Below are 18,870 nucleotides of genomic sequence, written 5' to 3'. Positions count from 1 at the left end.
AGATTGCATACTTCACATCTTATTTCATTTTCTTTATGTTGGATTGTAGCATAGGTTAATGAGCTTAGGTATGCTAATATTTTCTTTCAGCATTATTTTTATTTTATATACGGCATTGCATTTTCGTGGAAGCGTGGATATCAGCTTTTTCGAAATCAAATTTCTACGTAATGTAAAAATTCTACAATATTTTTAATATTTCAACCACTATTTGTAGAAATTTCTTTCTTTTTATTGTTTATTTTATTTCTCTGTTCATATATATATTTTTTAATTCCTGGAGTTTATATTTGGCAGAATTTATTATTTTGTGAAGATTAGATTTTTCCAAGCCTGCATCATGTCTAGTTTTTCTATATTATTATTACTAAAGCACTCAGTCCATGCGCATGAGATTTTCCGCTACAATTTTTGTTCGTAAATTTCTGACCACCCTATCTGAGGTATTGTTAACAGAGTGACGACCTATTTAGCCGGGCCCATCAACCGCGCAGAAGAAAGTTCGCGGTGCTTTAACAGCCGTAACCTTCAACCGTCATTGCGTAAGATCTATTTCCAGCAGCACTCCTCCCGAAGCTGCTAAGCTGTGTTATTCGGACTCATTCCGCTGTGGATGTAAGAGGCGAATCCATTTTTTCCAGCAAGGGAGTGATAGCGCAAAGATGTCGTTCACATCCGTGCTGAAGCTCCCTTGGATTTTGTCGGAAATCTGACAGCCGTGTTGCCCATTTAATTCGCGAATCAATGAATAAATTACAAGCGGCATTTGAGCTAGTATTTCGCACTTACTTTCTCACTGAAACTTTAAATAATTTAATTTTTTTATGAACAATAATCAAGGTAATTTATTTTTGAGCATAGACGGAAAATTTTGTTTTTATTGATGGAATTATGGATGCACATAGATTTACTACAAAATAAAATCAATGAATCTTACTGCAGGATTATATTATATTCTTCAGAAAGATAATTCCTAAAATGTAATTCATTTTGTATAGCATTCTTCAATCTCTAGATCTTTATAAAATTTTGAGGCCCCTGTTGAAGGAAAAAATGGCTTCGAAAATGCAATATTAATTGAGAAACAAGGCAAATGGTTAAATGACATAAATGCTTATGCAGCAAAATACTTATTGATTTGTTTAACTTATTATGCAAAGTTATACTCAATTTTTTTACCAGAGTGAGTGAGTGAATTTTGAGGTTTTATGGCGCAAAAACCAATTTCGGTTATACTGCACCAAGCATATGGCATATATCAAGTATAAATGGTGGATTAAAAACTCAGACAGCAGTTATAACAGGATTCGTAAAAAAAGGTAAAATGATTCAAATGTGATTCGTTTCACAAAAAAAAAAAAAAAAAAAAAATCAACGATTACCAAATATTAATTTAAAATATACGATAAATATAATCAAGGAATGGTAAAAAATTTTGAAATAAGTAAAGTTCATGAAAAATGCCATTGTTGTTTGCAACAGTTAAAATCCAAATGCTAAAATTAATGTTAGCTTTTTTTCTTCTGTCAATGTTTGGTGTATTTCTTTTTAAAAGGTGGGTAAAAGCGTGGATTAATGATTATTCGACTTGTTTATGGCTGCTGTCCATAGACATTTATCATGTCTTCGTCTATGGTTTCTTCAGGATCAGAATCAATGAAGTCATCTGATTCTGCAACTTCTGCATCAGTTAAGACAAAATATTCCTTCATTGCGTCTTGTATAATGTTCATATAATGTCACTTGTAACAAGGGTATTGTGTATCTGTATGATGCTTTTTATGGTATATGCTATTGTTCTATTTGTGTGTTTGTAATAAAATCAGCTACAAGTGGCTAATGTTACTCTTGGATATGCCGCATCGGAGGCTATAATGATTTGGCGATTCTTCTGATAGAAGGCATGGCGAAAAACTCAGTCGTCAAACGGAAAAAAAGGAGAGAGGTTCGGCAGATAGGGGTAGGTGCCGAAAAAGGTGATCTAGTGTTCTTTTTATGTGTTCATATATTGTATTGAGTCATATTCAAATATATACAATATTATTAATGCAAGATACACGATATTATATCTTTCATTAATAAAATCGTTCTGGTAATTGCCACTGAGAAGCTACAAATTCTAGCGCACCAGAAAGATGCAAAAACGAAGCAAGTCAATCAAAAGTGAGATCATCAATATTTAATAAATAAGTTTAAATTCAAAAATATAGTTAAAATATAGCTTAACGGCATGGTATAAATTTCATACAATTCGAGGCGTTGATGAATATGATTCGAATATCAATTCGTGACATACCTTTCGGCTTTTATTGAGACCTCAAAATTAGAAATGAGTTAAGACTTGACTCATCATAAATTAAAAAAAATAATAATGGTTATTCTGCTAGTTTCAATAAAACGATTGATCTCTGCACTTTCATTGGATCATAGGAATGGGGAAGTAATTCAATGCTAGCGGCCTTGGTACTAGATAGAAATCCGTTATGTAAAATGAATAACTATAATTTTGGATAATAAACACAGATTTTTCTATTAAGCCGCATTTTTTATTTGAATCGAAGTTTAAACTTATGAAACTTCCCTAAAGGACATCAATCGCATCCAATGTATTCGACATACTTCAAGAAAATTCTGTTTAACCCTTTCGTTACGGTATGACTCTTTCGGAGTAATTTCACTGAATGGCGCATAATGCACGCCAATACTAAAAATTTGCATGTAGGCTTCACTTCTGAGCACGCTATTGAAGACGGATTTGTGTTTCGATTGTTTGTGTTTTATCTCATGGAGTAAAACAAATGTTGGTAAAGTGATCTAGGTATAAGATGCGCATACTGCAAAAAATCCTGCACCATCGCCTCTAACTCCGGCGCTTGTCTCTGTGGTTTAATTCGTGGAATTAGCCGGCATTTCCTCATCTCAGCATTACGTGGAGGTCTGGCATCGGGAATATAAGTGTTGAGGCAGCAATCTTTCAACACCTGCGAAACCTAATATACTCTCAGTTCTAGGAGTTCCCAACAAACAATACATGTAAAATTTTGATAATATTTTTATTGTCATTGAAATTAAATACAGAAAACAATTTTAAAATATATTGACATCACACTGTACAACATTATCATCTCATTTAAGAACAATTTCTTTACAAAATGCTACGAAATTTATTATTTCCATACATAACGGTCTTAAAATCAACTAAGTCATGAATCTTTATAACTACCATACAATGATCACATGCAACCAAACATTAAAAGAAAAAATTAGTTTGTAAAGTTTATGAGACGCATGCTCACGGAGAACATAATCAGAAGTATTTCAATTCTTCTAACAAATTTCATTACTTTACGCTTTGTTCCAGTATAGTGTGGTTGTGAAGTTTCTAAAATATATCTCTATTAAAAAAAACTGTACTACCATCCAAATATAGTAATTCAAATGTTTGTGTGTATGTACGTGTTCGCTTTTTATGAGACTTGGAACTATTATATATGGCATATAACTACGTTGGTAAGTAAAGATGAGCCATTCTTTTTCAAAGTTTTTAATTAATTAAAACTAAGCCTGATTTTAATATTTTTGTTGGAAGAAAATTATTTTCGAGTAGCCTTCAGTTTAAAAAATAATCTGGTATTTTCAATTATATTATAACAGTACAGTTTTTGTACAGCTGTTTTCCTCCGTTATTCAGATTCAACCTGAAAAATGTTATTACAAATTATTTTTAAATTCAATCAGTTTCTGCAATATATTTTTTTCCTTTCTTAAATTCCGTGTTACTACCGGATGATTCTCGAAATGTTATGTTATATGGGAATTATTTGCTTTATTACAGAAATTGTATTAAAAATTCCTTGTAAATGCAAACAGTCACTTTTATATTTATGTGTTTTATATAAAAATATAAAGGAAATCCCAACTCCTCAACATCTTTTTAAAAATTTCATATCCCAATACACTGCAGAAGTGATAGTGATGTAGCTGTTTCTAGAACTACTGGAATGAAAGGTCTTGATTGTAGATTCTCTGAAATGCAATTCTATATTTTTCAGATTTTATTTTAGAAAAAAATATGAAATTCAGGGATGACACAAAGTCAAAACTTTTAGAAATCATCAAAGAAGAAGAGAATTCAAATTGTTATGTAATTGTAAATGCAGCAATTCTATAAATTTTCTCGTCATTTCTCCTTTTTCATAAAATAAATCCATATTGTTTTCAGTTTAATACGGTGTTTTTTCGAAGTAGCACTCTTCGAATTAGTTCAGAAACCCATCTTTTTTTAGAATTCCTTCTTCTAGGCAGTCATTGATGAGTCCAAAATCTCGTCCAAAGCCTGAATTTCAAACGAGGGAATCAAATTTGGATTGTGTGGTGGACAGATTAGAAAAATTGTGGCCCTAGCTATTGAGAAACAATAGTGGAAGCGTGAGGTCAAACTGCTGAATTATGGCTACTCGTTTAAATGCTGCAAAATGAAAGTAGAGATCTTCTTTTCCCCTTGTTCCAGATCCATAAGCGCACTTCCACATTGTATTTTAACCATTTGATGAGATATTTTTTGAAATGCTCACCTATCATAAAAATCGGCGAGGAAAAGGAAATCATGCACTGAAGTGTGAATTAATTTTATAAAAATTATTTTAGTAAATGGAATTGTTTGAGAAATATGACATTCATATTCTAAAACACTTTCTAAGAATTTTTTAACTGTAATAATGACCTATTAACTCATTTATTAACTAATATATGCTACATTTTAACTCATAACGACCTATCATTATGCAAGCCTTTAAAAAGAATTGAAATTTTATTTTGCCTTCAAAAATTATGAACATATCATTATATACTTACAGAGCATAAGGAAAGAAAAAAAAATTCAAGAAATAATTCATACACGCGCAAAAGCTGGCGCTTACAAAACAATCGCATAAAAAGTTTAGACATTAAACGTACCAGACGTTTATTTATCAAGAGATATTTACATGAATGAGACATTTACAGAAATGGATAAAGCAACATAGTAAACATTTTTCAGAATAATACTGCGCATGATTCCATCCAGTGAATGATTGAAACTCTGCTTATGGGCCCGCGTTCAAAAGATTTTAGGTATTTTAACAATCAATAAATTCAAACTCAGAACATTTTTAGTTAAACTCTAGAGATGGTTTGAAATTGTACACTAAATTGGGGCAAATAATAATAATTTTTTATTATGTAGTTATATTGCGGTGAGAGACACAATAAAAAAATTGAAATTAATTATTATTTATCACATAGGATTTAAAAATATTAAAAATCTGCAGTTTTTTCTCTACTTTTTACAGTTTTTGTTTGATAACTGTAAAGTACTCAATTAGTAAAAGGTAATAAATTTATTTTAACAAAATCGATCGAGTAGCACATTTGCATCCAATTAATTAATAAATGAATTCAATATGTAGTTTTAGTTTCTAATATTTACCAAAACTATGTTATGAATGAATTGCAATAAATTAATGTACATGCGTAGGAAAAGTTTATTTAGGTCTAAAGGATATCAACTCATTTCATTTTCTTTGCTTTCATCATATCGTGAAACTGAACTACAAAAAAGAGAATATCGTTTGTTAACAGAAGACGAATGGCAAGAATATTAAAACTAAAAAATTAGTGAAATACTTCAACTATTTAAAAATCTTTGTGTGCTATTGCATTTCTCTCGCCAGATGATATTTGGATTTGCGGGTACTCAAGAGGAACTCCTTGCATTGTTAAACATATATTTGGAAGTATCGCTTCTCAATATTTCAGTTGATATGAAAGAGGGGAGATGCATTTAAAAATGAGTTCTGCATGATTCTGTCAAATTGTCGCCTTACGAAATCGCCAAACGCTCCTCTAGATAGCGAAACAAAGTACTTATAGAGCACATGAGAAAAAAAAAAATGAAAATAACATTATTCTGCAATCGTCTATGCAACTATTTCTAAATATTAAAAGTAGGAAATATTTCACAGACCTCAATTTCCTTGAAATAAATCTGTTAGGATGAAGCAAGTGAACTATTTTTTTTTCTAGCGTAAGAATATCTGTGTGATTACGCTTGTGACTTCGTTCCGGCGCATTCCTCCTGCGAACTGCCTAACATAATGCTATGTGCGAAACAGACAGTACCTGTATTCTTTTCTATGCTTAATAAATGTTCTGTCTTCAAGAATCATGCAGAGATTTAAAAAATTATTAAATCTATTTTTTATTTAGGTGGTCCAATCTACATTTGACATCAAAATCCAAAGAGTAGCGTTGATCAGAAGCATCGAATAAACTGACTGCTGCTATCGCTCATAGAGCGGACTTCTACGTATTACAAAGGGAAGAAAAGTAAAATACCAAAAAGACAAACTTGCTCTACTAACTAAAATAATTTTTTATACCTTTTCTATTTTTGTAATTCGTTCTTTACTAACAAATGATATTCTCATTTTTAGAATTCTATTTTGAAATATGTTACCTTAAGTAAAGAGAGAGAGGGAGATGTGGACGCCGTTTTGCTATGCATGTACATCGACATATTGAAATTCATCCAAGCATGAAGGGTGTAAATTAGGCAATGATAATATTTATACTTTAAAAATTGCATATTGAAATAATTTTATTCATTTTTTATTTACTTTGAAAGGAATGTGCAACTCGAAATTATAGAACTCTTTTGATTAAATAAGTTTTAGAACTTTTTAGGAAGTTAAGCATTTAACAACTAATGCTATGACAGACAAAACTTTTTAATTTTAAAAACTAACGAAAAAATAACCATTTTCATGATTTTTTTTGTGAATTCTGCATAAAGCGAAAGATTCTGTAAATTTTATAATTTTTTCCACTATATATTTTTCACTGATTCGCAGCTTTTCCATGACATGCCAGAAATCTACTTTTTTTTCCTTGCTCTTATGCTTTTTGAGTAAAAATGCACTATTTAATTTTGTTAATTTGTTACTAATACACTCTTACTATTTGTTTATTGATTAATTAAGTTTCGATTCGATACATTTACACCATTTGATAATAAATTTGAGAATGTAAACGATTTCATATTTCTGTTATATTAATTAAAAATGTTTATGAATTAAAGATTAAAAAATATGAAATAAATAAAATAAGATATCCTCTTCTTTAATATACTCGTAAAAGTGTGCTTTCAAAAATTATTTTTATCAAATTCAATACTAAATATTGCATATTACTCATTAATAATTTTCACTGCACTATCATAAAATTTTTAATGGAATTCTCTTAAGTCACTCACAGGTTTTCTTTGTACAAGTCTAAAAATAAATCTTTTCGATCTTTGACTATTTCAGCAATTGTCTAGATTTATTTGAACATCAAACTATTTAAAATTATTATTTAATTCAAAATAATGTTTTAGTAGACGAGAGCATTAATAATCATAGCATCATATTTTAATTAACACTATTGATTTGTCGGGACCCAAGATAATGATGGCAACACCAGGAAGCAAATGGCGCTGACAGCTGAAGATAGACGAACAATCCCTAATACAAATATCCTCATCTAACCACAGTTTTGAAACATAATAATTATAAATTTTAAGTGCTATGGAAGTGAAATAGATACTTCCATAGCACATCATTTCCTTTAGCTTCCATTTTTCACATACACTCAAATAATAATTTGATTAATGCCGTAGGAAAAGATAAAAATGTTATTAACCGTAACTGTTTTAACGAATACTTTGTGTTTTCCCCCCTTCGTGTGCGTGAATCATTCAATTCCCCGTATGTATTACCGATATGCATTGTTCATATGATCACAGCATTTCTGGAGTTGGTAATATGGAACTGGAAATAAAGTTCTGATCGGATGGCATGACCTTTTACTTCGGGAAACGAACATGAGAAGAAGCAACGAACTTTCGCTGCTGTAAGAATTGCACTCATATTCGTTACTCAGAAAAATAAAGGAGCAGTGAAAAATATTTAATAATTGCATTCTTCAAAAAAAAAAAAAAAAAAAAAAAAAAAAATCCAAAATAAAAACCAAGCAGAATATATACATAGTTCGGGTCTTTAGTTAAGAAGGAATGGCAAATTGAAGCTGTATTCAAAATCACTTTTTGCCAATGAACATCAAAAAATTTCTGTTCCCACAATTCTGAATATATTAACAGGAATTTAAATCACGACATTTTTCTTTTAAATACAAAATTATTTTGATTAAGAAATAGTTTATTTCTTATATAAAATGATATAAAAAGATAATATGATGTTAGAGCTGAAACAATTGAAGTACCGTTGAAGTTACTTAATAAAAATACTGAAGTCTTTTTAATTTAGTGGGCACAGTAAATTTCTTTAAAAACCTTTCAAATATAGATCCAGGTATTTATGGTGATGATAAGAACTTTGAAAAATTAATTGCCTTGCCAATGTTGATATTTCGAGTAAATCATATGAGACATGCATTCGGTATAAAATGAAATGATTTTTTTTAACAAGCAGAATTTCTGGAATCAGGCAGAGAACTAAAGCTTAGTTTGTTCATCGTTGTTATTCCCACTGTTTTGGCTGGAATTTTTCTCAAACTTGTCATCTCGTTCATTGCTTTTGTCCATAGATCTAGGAGCATCTCTCAGCGGAATCGGAGTAGATTTGTCTGCCAGAGGTATTATTGGTCTGGGAATATCTCCTAATGGAATTGCCATTTTGGGGCCTTCCCCTAATGGAATTGCATGTTTAGGAACATCATCTAAAGGGATGGATTCTTTCATAGCATTAGCTGCATTTTCGGAGCCATCTCCTAACGGAATAGCGAAATGGGAACCCAGTGGGATAGCTATTTTTGAACCATCGCCGGCGGCTGCATTGACACAATCTTCTGGCGCTGATTTTGCTACTTTCTGTCTTTCACTTTCGTCTGCTTTAGCTTCCAACCTATCAATGCATGCTTGCACATCTCTTATGGCTGCTTTTCTAGCATTCCGAATGTCCTCTCTGCCTTCAGTATCAACACTATCTAAACGAATCATACACCTTGTCAGCATTTCATCCAAAAATCGGTATTGTTTGTCCCTGCCGTTGCCAGTGTAGCCTTCAATTCTTATTATCAAGTCATCCACGTTTTGCATAACAACAGCAATTTGTTGAAGGGATGGACTATCGTACTTTGCTTTTGACTTCAATTTTACATTATTTTGATCTGAAGTTTCAGTTGGGCTTTCTTCGCAACTTGGCTGCTTGGTAAAGTTCTGTTTTTGCCTGTTCTGCGAAGTACCCGATTCACCGTCGTTTCTGTTACTCGAGCTCTGCTCGACGACGTCTCTATTGGAGGGTGCATTCACTTCAATTTTTGTAACGTATGTCTGGTTAGGACAGTGGCCATCTGAATGGGAGCGAAACGCCGCTGAATGCTGTTGCTGTGGTTTTGGGATATCCTCGTGAGTCTCAGAATAAGATCTGAATACAGATTTGGTTGGTACAGAGTGCTTCGAATCGTCCATGCTTTGCGATGCTTTGTGAAGTTTTCTTGTAGGGAGCGTATGAATTGCATGAGGATCCCAAGTCTCTGGTACTGGACTTGAGAAAACCCTAGATTTCATATTGGAATTGAATCTAGGAACTCTATGATATTCTTTCTGAAAGTTGTCTTCTGGTTCAAAGGTTTTTTTAAGACGCTGCACTTGCGGGCCAGCCCAATCATCGCCATACACTTCATCATGAGATCTTTCTGGTGGCGAGGAATTCCTTTCACCGAATCGTCCTTTCATTTCCTCCATTCTGTGCTCAACCATTATTGGTATGTGATGTACTTTTCCCTCCGATTTTCCGAATTCATCCTTTATGTCTTTTTGTAGGTCTCTGGCACTAAAATGCCTATCGAAATCTTCATCAAACTTCCTGGAAGATGACCTGTTGTTGTCAAATCTATCAAATTCTCGTTCGAAACGTCTCAGACGAGGAATGTCTTCTTTGTCGAATTCCTCTTCCCAATGGTTAGGCTTGAAGACCCTCTTGAAAATTCTGGGACGATCAGCGAAACGATGATTGGTAGAAGGCGACTCGTTCCACACCTCCTTGAAAATTCTGGGAAAAGTTGGGCTTTTGCGCCCAGCGAAGAACTCGTCGTCAAGAGATTTTTGTTTACTGCCGGGAAAATCCTCCTCTGTTCGAACAACTCTTCTGTAGGTTTCAGGACTTGAACCAGGGGAACGGAGGTTACTGCTTGAGGGAGACCACGACATGTCTTCGTAATGTGAGGGCTGAAAAAGAAATAGTTTATTATAGTCATAGAATATGAACTAAATGGAATATTAAGCATTAAAAGCCTTTAAGATTTCCAATACTGAATTTTTGAAAGCGAATATAGTGGATTTAAACTACATTCGGTTAAAATCCTGTAGAAAAAATATCATTTATAGTAGTTAATTAGTTAACTAATTGATTTAAATATGACTTATTATCTTTTTTAGTAAATTGTTTGTGACATTAAACGCTCTTCTTTCATCCTTTTTATTTGGAGGGGGGAGGAGGAAGAGTAAGGGCCGGAATGAATTATACAATTTTTGAAACAGTAAAGGAAAAATTGTAAATTTCGGAAGTTAAATGCAATAAATGGGGAAGATTCATCAAAGCATCTCTCGTTCACGGTTTTTTCCCTTTTTTTCCCCCTTTTCAACTAAAGTTTAAAAAATGCGTCAAAGTCTAAAGAGTATCAGAATTTTCATGCAGAAAAGACATATTTAAAAACGAAGAAATATGTTATTTCCAGCATGAAATTTGAAGCACCTTTGAAAATGTTCATTCTTTTATGTATTTTAGATAACATAGTCATGCAGACTTTCAAAATAATCAAATCTAGAGAAAAACTCACCATAAGCAATAATTTTTTCGGAGTAATATTCACAAATTATTCAGACATTATCGAATATACAGGTGTTTATCAAAATAATGGAAACGCCTTAGATTTATAAAGTATATAGGACCGCCTTTAGCATCTAATAAGCTTGGATTCGCCTAGGAATCGATTCATACAAGTGTTGAATAGTGTTTAGAGGAATATTATACCATTCTTCCTGGAGTTATTGTGAAAGTTCTGGGAGAGATCCCGGTGGAGGATATCGCTCAAAAATAGACAATAACGGTTCAATTATATTGAGGTTAGGTGACTGTGCTGGCCCCAAGGCAGATGTTTAACTTCATCCTCGTGTTCATCAAAGCATGATTGGACAAGTCTCACTGTATGTATAGGTGCATTATCATCCTGGAAAATTCCATCTCTTGCAGGAAACAAAGTTTGCGTCATAGGAGGGACATGGTCAGCTAAAATTTCTCTATACTTCTCCCCGGTGATCCTTCCATTCAAGATTACGAATGGTCCAGCAGAATACAACGACATGACTGCCCATATTATGACAGATCTACCTCCATGATTGACAGTTTGAAGGAGACAATCAGGATCATAAGCTTGTGCACCCGTCTTGTTGTAGGAAAAAGTGTGTCAGACCATATTACATTCTTCCACTTATCAATCAACCAGGTTTTGTGAGTGTGACACCACTGTAGACGACGTTTATCATTAACATCTGTGACAAGTGGCTTGGGAATTACTGCTCTGCCCTAAATGTTCTGTTTATGAAGGTGTCTTCTAACAGTAATCACTGTCAATGGAGAATTCAGATGGGTGTTGAACTCTGCTGTCACTTTTACTGCAGTTTTCGCTTTTTAAACATTACAATTCGCTTCAATACCCGTCGGTCTTTCTCATTGAGCTTCTCTTTCAGACCACTATTTTGCTTTGCCGAACTTGTCTTGCCGCGCTGCTGTCATGACTTTAGGCACTGTACTTCTGTAAATGCCTAAAAGTTGGGATGTTTCAGTCACACATGCTCCAACTAAATGGGCTCCCAGAATTAGGCCTCTTTGAAAATCTGAGAAGTCCAACATTTTACGTTTTTTGAAAAAAATCCAAGAATTATAGAACTTTAATAAAGCTAACACATACTAACAGAATATATACATTGCTATTTATAAAAAAAATGGTGGCTATTATTATATTTTAATGCTTACGAAGCGCATTCAAAAATGTCACTTTTATTCACAAGTGTTTCCATTATTTTGATAACCACCTGTACTCGATATATAAATCGTTTTCTTTTTGACGTCCGAGGGCATTTTATTTTCCGATTTCCCATTTTCTTAAATTCCAAGTAATTAATATACCTATAAGTTTTAAAGTCCTGAATTCACTAGCAGATTTTAATACAGTACATGATGTAATTACGAAGTATTTTTAATCAAAGAGCTTACTAGATTTTAATTTGTATAAATTCGGATACACAGCTGTTATAAATAACTTGTAAATTAAATTAAAGCATAACCTTGAAAATAATGCAAAAAATGGAACATGACCTGAATAACAATATATTGGTTACTCGCTTGACTTTTACTCAAACTTCGCAACTCTACTTCAATTGCCTTAAAGACAGTCAGTGATTAGGAAGTCCTCCTCCGATTCTAGTTAGTTCCCTGGTGGCTTAGTGAACTCAATATGGGTTGCATAATTGAATTGCGATGTTATACTTTTGAAAGAAATATGATAATTTGCAGATACTGTACCTATGGAGCCCCTCCCCCCTCCAATATTATTAGGCGTTGTATTACAGATTAAAATAAAATTTGCAAGTTTCTACCTTTTTACAGACTGTTCTTGCATGAATTTCGAAATATTTTTATTATACACTGAAGGAAAAAAAAAAATCCCAACACCAAGAAAAATTTATTGTGGAGTAATAAAATTTACACAATGCGTTTGTCTAGTTAACATGTTTAACTGATTAAATTTTCAAGATGACAGGTTAATTTAAGCTCAAGAAAATGCATTTCAAATGTGAAATGATGTTACATTAATAGCCGGTGTATCTTCCAGAATTTTGAACGCAAGCCTGCAAACGTGCATGCATTGTGTCATACAGGTCCGAATGTCACTTTGTGGTATGGAGTTCCATGCTTGTTGTACTTGTTTTATCAATACTGGGAAGGTAAGTGCTGGCTATGGTTGATGCCGGAGTTGTCGTCCAATGATATCCCATACGTGCTCAATTGGATACAGATCTGGTGATCTCGCAGGCCGAGGTAACACGTCGACACTCTGTAGAACACGTTGCGTTACAACAGCGATATGAGGGCGAGTGTTATCTTGTTGGAAAACTCTCCCTTGAATGCTGTTCATGAATGGCAGCACTGCAGGGTGAATTACCAGACTGACGTACAAATTTGCAGTCAGTGTGTTTGGGATATTCATGAGAGTGCTCCTGCTGTCATAGGAAATTGCTTTCCAGACCATGACTCTAGGTGTAGGTTCAGCGTGTCTAGGTCGCAGAGAATTTGGTTGCAGGCGTTCCCTTGGCCTCCTTCTAATGAAAACACGGCTATCACTGGCATCAAGGAAGAACCTGCTTTCATCAGAAAACACAACAAATCTTCACTCCGTCCTCCAATGAACTCTGGCTTGACATCACTGGCATAGCAAACGGTTATGGCTTGGAGTCAGTGGAATACACGCTACAAGGCGCCTGGCTCTGAGCTGTCCTTAAAGTAGCCTATTTCTAACAGTTCGTTGTATCACTGTGGAATCAACTGCAGCTCGAATTTCACAGACACAGTACGAAGCACCACAGCCGTCCCCCGAATACCGCAGTTTTCCCTCTCAATAGCGATACGTGGTAGCCCGGAATCCGGTCTTCTTGTGGCAATACAATCCCTTCACTACTGCTCCCAACAATCATGCACAATGGATACATTCCGGCCAAGTCTTTCAGCAATATCCCGGAAAGAAAATCAACTTTCTTGTAATCCTATTACACGACCTCGTTCAAACTCGGCGAGCAGTTCATAGGGTCTTCTTAAAGGCATTCTTGACCAACATCAACTCAACACGCCAAATTTCAAAGATAAATAAAGCTCACGAACTTTAAAGCAAACCTGATATGCAAATTCTGAGTGGAGCTATTAGCGCCACACTTATGCGCGAAGCGTGAAATTTGAATCGATGTCATCTTTCAGATGTACAAACATGCCTACTAAATTTTGTTTATCTAACACAAGTCTTTCTTGGTGTTGGGATTTTTTTCCCGCCAGTGTACTTGAGAGATTCAATAATTTTTAAAAAAATACTGATATCATTAATGTGAAATTTTGCAGTGTTTCTTCAGAGGAATGTGATACTTCCATTCAATTCAATTCTTAGTGTCTGTTTTTTCATTTCCATATAATTACCGAATATTTCACCAGTTGGCAGGAAATCGATGCGAATCAATTTCTCAATCTTTACTAATTCCATAACCAAAAAATATTTTTTCCTGCAATTCAATGTCAATATAGTGATCTTCTGCACTCAGAAGTGTTTTCTTAAGCATCATTCAAAACGATGCATCATTTTGATGTTTTTATTTATTTTTTAGAGTTTGATTTTTGAAAATACCTACAAAGTGGTCAGAAGATGTTGATTAAATTTTAGGTGAAACTCAATTTGAAACAATTATTATATTTTTCAAAAAAGACCTTGTATTAGGTGAATGATTATGGATCGAATTACTTTTCCGGGTGCGAAGGGCCAACTTATAAGCTCATCGATAAAATGCGATTTTTCTTCGAAAAAATTCAGAATGAACTTGCCTTTTAGAATTTTGATAAAAAGGAAAACCAAAATGTTTTTTTTTTTAAAAAGAAAACTTGATAAATATTATCAGGGTAATCATTTAATGGTCTATATTCCCGCAAGTAGAATGCCGGTTTATTTCTTTTACAACTGCTTGAGTTTAGTCTCTTCAGAAATTTGAATCTTGGCTAATTCTTTTTATTTGTAAAATTCAATATTTTTCACATCTGCTACTTTTTAATTAATTACCAATTAATTTTCTACCAAATACCCTCGAATAATAATACATTATCTATGATACCCTTTCATATATCTTCCTCTTTCTGTAACTAATTTTAAAATGTATGAATACTTGCTTTCATAGCTTTCATTTAGTGTTATTGACAAAAAAATCAATCGAGAAGTGTGAATAGTACTTGTAAATAAAGTTTAATCCTAAAGTAGTTCAGTCGAGGAACCACCCAGATTTATTCTGGCATTGTTCATCGTATAATCACAAAAAGAGATATCTTTCGAAAGAAATTAACGTCCTCTTAAAGATTTTTTTAATTAAAAATGTTTCTATATAGTTAATTAAAATACATTTATAAGTGTTTATATACATATAGAAATAAGAATGAACTTCAAAATTTCTAAATGCCACAAGTATTTTTCTCATCAAATTTGAAAAGTACATCAGAAGTTTTTCTCAGAAACTAAATATCATCAATAAAGATCTGTTTGTTTCAAAATTAAGAGTTTGACCTTATAATGTTCAAATGGACTTTTATTCATATTTTAAAAAATAATATAGTTATTGACATAAACTCTTTTTGTTATGAAAATATAAGTTACTCTGCATATTTAGATTATATGTTTATCATTAAAAAATAATTCTTAAGATGCGGAAAAAATAAAATTAGAATGAAAAAAAATTTAAATGGCAACACACTGAAATTTGGGCATAAGTTGAAGGGCAAGGCTATTTTTTAGGAACTTGTAAATTTCAGCTTATTTCTAAGACTAGATTTTTCGCTATATTAAGTTTTCTGTATTGCCTCTGAAACGACGCATTTAAGGGCGCATACACAAATCTCAAAATGTCGACAGATTTTATTTGGTATTGAAATGCTATTCATCATATATTTCTTGAATAAAACATTATTTTCCAAGTTGCTGTAACCTAAGAATATATATATATATATATATATATATATATACTTTAGCAGTGACAAAAAATTCAAATCAAATCAAAGTAAAAAAATGCTCTTCATTGCCACGTTATTTTATTTTTATCTAGAATCTCAATCTAGAATTTTTACAATTTTACAATTTTTATGCAATCTAGAATTTTTACTCATCTGCTCATTTACAGAATATATTAAATTATTTAAAAATGGGAATTTTATTTCTTATTAAGTACTTTGTACGATTGTAACTATTTAATTTTACAAACATACGGACCAAATTATTTCTCTTTATAATTGATGCATGATAAACTCCATATTTTGTAAGAAGCAAAGGACAATCTGTGTGCGTTTTTAAAAATTTATTGTTTAGGAATTCAGTATTTCTTACAAAAGTCTGAAATTTCATAAAATGAATTTGCCGTAATTGTAATTTTTATCATATTACATATAATGTAAAATTGAAATTTTAAAAAAATCAAACATTAACTTCATTAGATAATATATTTGGTATTATTTTTGGGTGCGAAATACGTTTTGCATTTATTACATTAATTTATACATGCAAGACGAAGAATTTCAAATAAATTTAATGATTCACGCAGTACTAATAAATATTTTAGTTGACCTCTAATTTTGGTCATAATTACGCACTTTTTACTTAGATAACTTTTTTAATATCTCAATGAAGGACAGAAGTGAATGAAATAAAATGTTAAAGAAATAAATTTCAATTTACTTAGACGTCGAAATGTGTACACTTCTTGGAAAATAAAGTTTTTGTAAGAATTTCTCTAGCTAATATTTTATACCAAAGCAAATTATGCAAAATTTCGAATGAAATTCATTTTTATGCTATTAATTTTTTTTAAGATTGGATAGGTGCAAAGAAGACACGAGATTAGTTTCTTTTACTCTTTTTCTTCTTTTGCAAAATATTTGCAGTCATTTTTTATTTGATCTCAATTATATAAAAAATCGCGATTCGCTAAATAATTCTGTTTAACTGCATTAAACAAGATGTTTTTAATTTTTTGAAAAGAATTTTAAACTTTTAAGAACGAAGTGAAAAATTAAACTTTCATCTATTATCAAACTTATACGTTATATTTTATTATGTTGCTTTTGATACATTTCGATGTATTATTATGATTTGCAATTCTTGCAAATTTAATTGCAATATTAATATATTTGATGAAAAATATTAATTGAATTGCATTCATTTTGTTATAAATAATCAAAACTGTTCTAATATAATTTTTCCATTGTTAGACTAGATACTTTTTAAAGATATCAGATGAAATAATTATTCTATTAATTACATATATAATAACTATTTGTATAATTATATATAATTATTTCTATATATAAAGTTCCTTTGGGAATAATTGTATACAATTATTCCTATAATTATATTTGCTTTCAAATTTCTATTCATATCAAGAGCTGCAAAATTTTTGATGAATAGCTGAAAAAAGCGTAATAATAATAAATTAATAATTAAAGATACATATATTCTTTAATAACGCAAGATATGTAATTTCTTTTTTATGTTTACAAGAGAACGTGGTGTATAATTTCATGCCTGTTCAGTGGTAGATAAAAAAAATATAGACTAATAAAGAAATTGAAAAATAAAATGCTAAAAGAATAAAAATCCTTTAACATTTTCAGTCTTATTTCTACTGGCAATATATTAATTTTAACATTAAAATTAATATTGCATTGAAACAATAAAAATATATTTAATTCTATTTTTTTCGCTCATACAACAAAATTTTCCATTTTGATGCTTTTGGTGTAATGGAGAATTGGTTTCAAATACGATTTAAACAAAACCTTCAATGCTCTGGATAACTCCTTTGCGAAAAAGAAACGAGTTTCTCCCAGAAATTTTCACTGCAAATATTTTTCCATGTATGATGTAACAATCGATTTTAACATGCCTGATGCGGTTGTTTTTAAAGAGTCACAAGAATAAAAAAAATTTATGTTCAAAAATATTATTAATAATATATTTGATATATTTAGTATGTAAAATATATTTAATAATAAATGTATAATATATTTAATATATGTATAATATATTTAGATTATATATAATACTAAATATTATAAATATAAGTGTAGAAACAGCCTCTTAATAAAAATGTCAAATATCTCCCGATATATTAGGGTAATGTTTCCAGGGAAAATCTAAACATGACATCAAATAGGGAGATGCCGTAAGAAGTTTTAAATATTTAGACAATCCTCTGTGATATTTAGCAGCAGCATCTTTTAATATACGTTACTAGCTTTAAAATGGCATTCCCTATACATGCAAATAGCATAATCTAAAAGTAAACAACATCTCTGCACAAAAATATTTGTAGCAACATTGGAACTTATGATGAAAAATTGTTTTTAACGAAATTAAAGAAAAAGAACTGATAGAACATAACTATTTATTCTTAAACCACAAAGAACGCTTGATCCGCAAGTACTCTAACCATCCTTCAAGGATTAAAAAAATATTTTACCCTCTTAAAAACCTGTTTATGCCGATTATGATTAGGCATAAACTTGCAAATAACGATTTATGTGTGGGACCAGGATGCTACGCACTGTTTCTCCTACGATCACCTCAGTGAAACAACATCGACCACGGCTGGAAATACGACGCAGTTCTTTTTTCTTCTCGAGTCTCACATGGAATAAGTTACTCTTGAATGAAACAGGATTAGTTGAAGCAATCTGCGCATGAAATATTATTTTTAGATTAAGAATAAAAAACCTCACTCTGGATACAACAGATTTACTGGAATTTATTTCTGGCAATGATATTATTAAAAAAATTCCTCTTGCAAGGCATCAGAAAAATAGTTCACCCACTTGGATTACTTTCGCCCTTTACTATTAGTTAAGTGCCTCATTCCAGAACTTCGGGAAAAGAGAATCACGTGGGACGAAACTTTATCCCCCTCCCAAATTATAGAAAGGTGGTTGGAGTGGTGTAAAGAGTTACCATTCATAGATGAACTAAAAATACCAAGATTAGTTC

General features: G+C 31.8%; 2 protein-coding genes across 3 annotated transcripts in view; both read right to left on the bottom strand.

Annotated features, from left to right (window-relative positions):
• LOC129980926 (T-cell activation inhibitor, mitochondrial-like) overlaps positions 1–18,870 on the bottom strand; it is a 181,393-nt gene that overhangs the window by 92,685 nt on the left and 69,838 nt on the right. The window lies entirely within an intron of this gene.
• The window catches only part of LOC129980925 (BAG domain-containing protein Samui-like), an 80,843-nt gene continuing 69,980 nt past the window's right edge, over positions 8,008–18,870 (bottom strand). For both annotated transcript variants that reach the window (XM_056091416.1, XM_056091415.1), the window contains exon 2: positions 8,008–10,264. In XM_056091416.1, the coding sequence (XP_055947391.1) occupies positions 8,531–10,246 (1,716 nt within the window). In that variant the 5' untranslated portion in view covers positions 10,247–10,264 and the 3' untranslated portion in view covers positions 8,008–8,530. The remainder of the gene's footprint in view (positions 10,265–18,870) is intronic.

The sequence above is a fragment of the Argiope bruennichi genome, chromosome 8, assembly GCF_947563725.1.
Source record: "Argiope bruennichi chromosome 8, qqArgBrue1.1, whole genome shotgun sequence".
Taxonomy (NCBI): domain Eukaryota; kingdom Metazoa; phylum Arthropoda; class Arachnida; order Araneae; family Araneidae; genus Argiope; species Argiope bruennichi.
The sequence above is the reverse complement of the archived record's forward strand: the minus strand, read 5'-3'. Positions and strand labels throughout refer to the sequence as shown.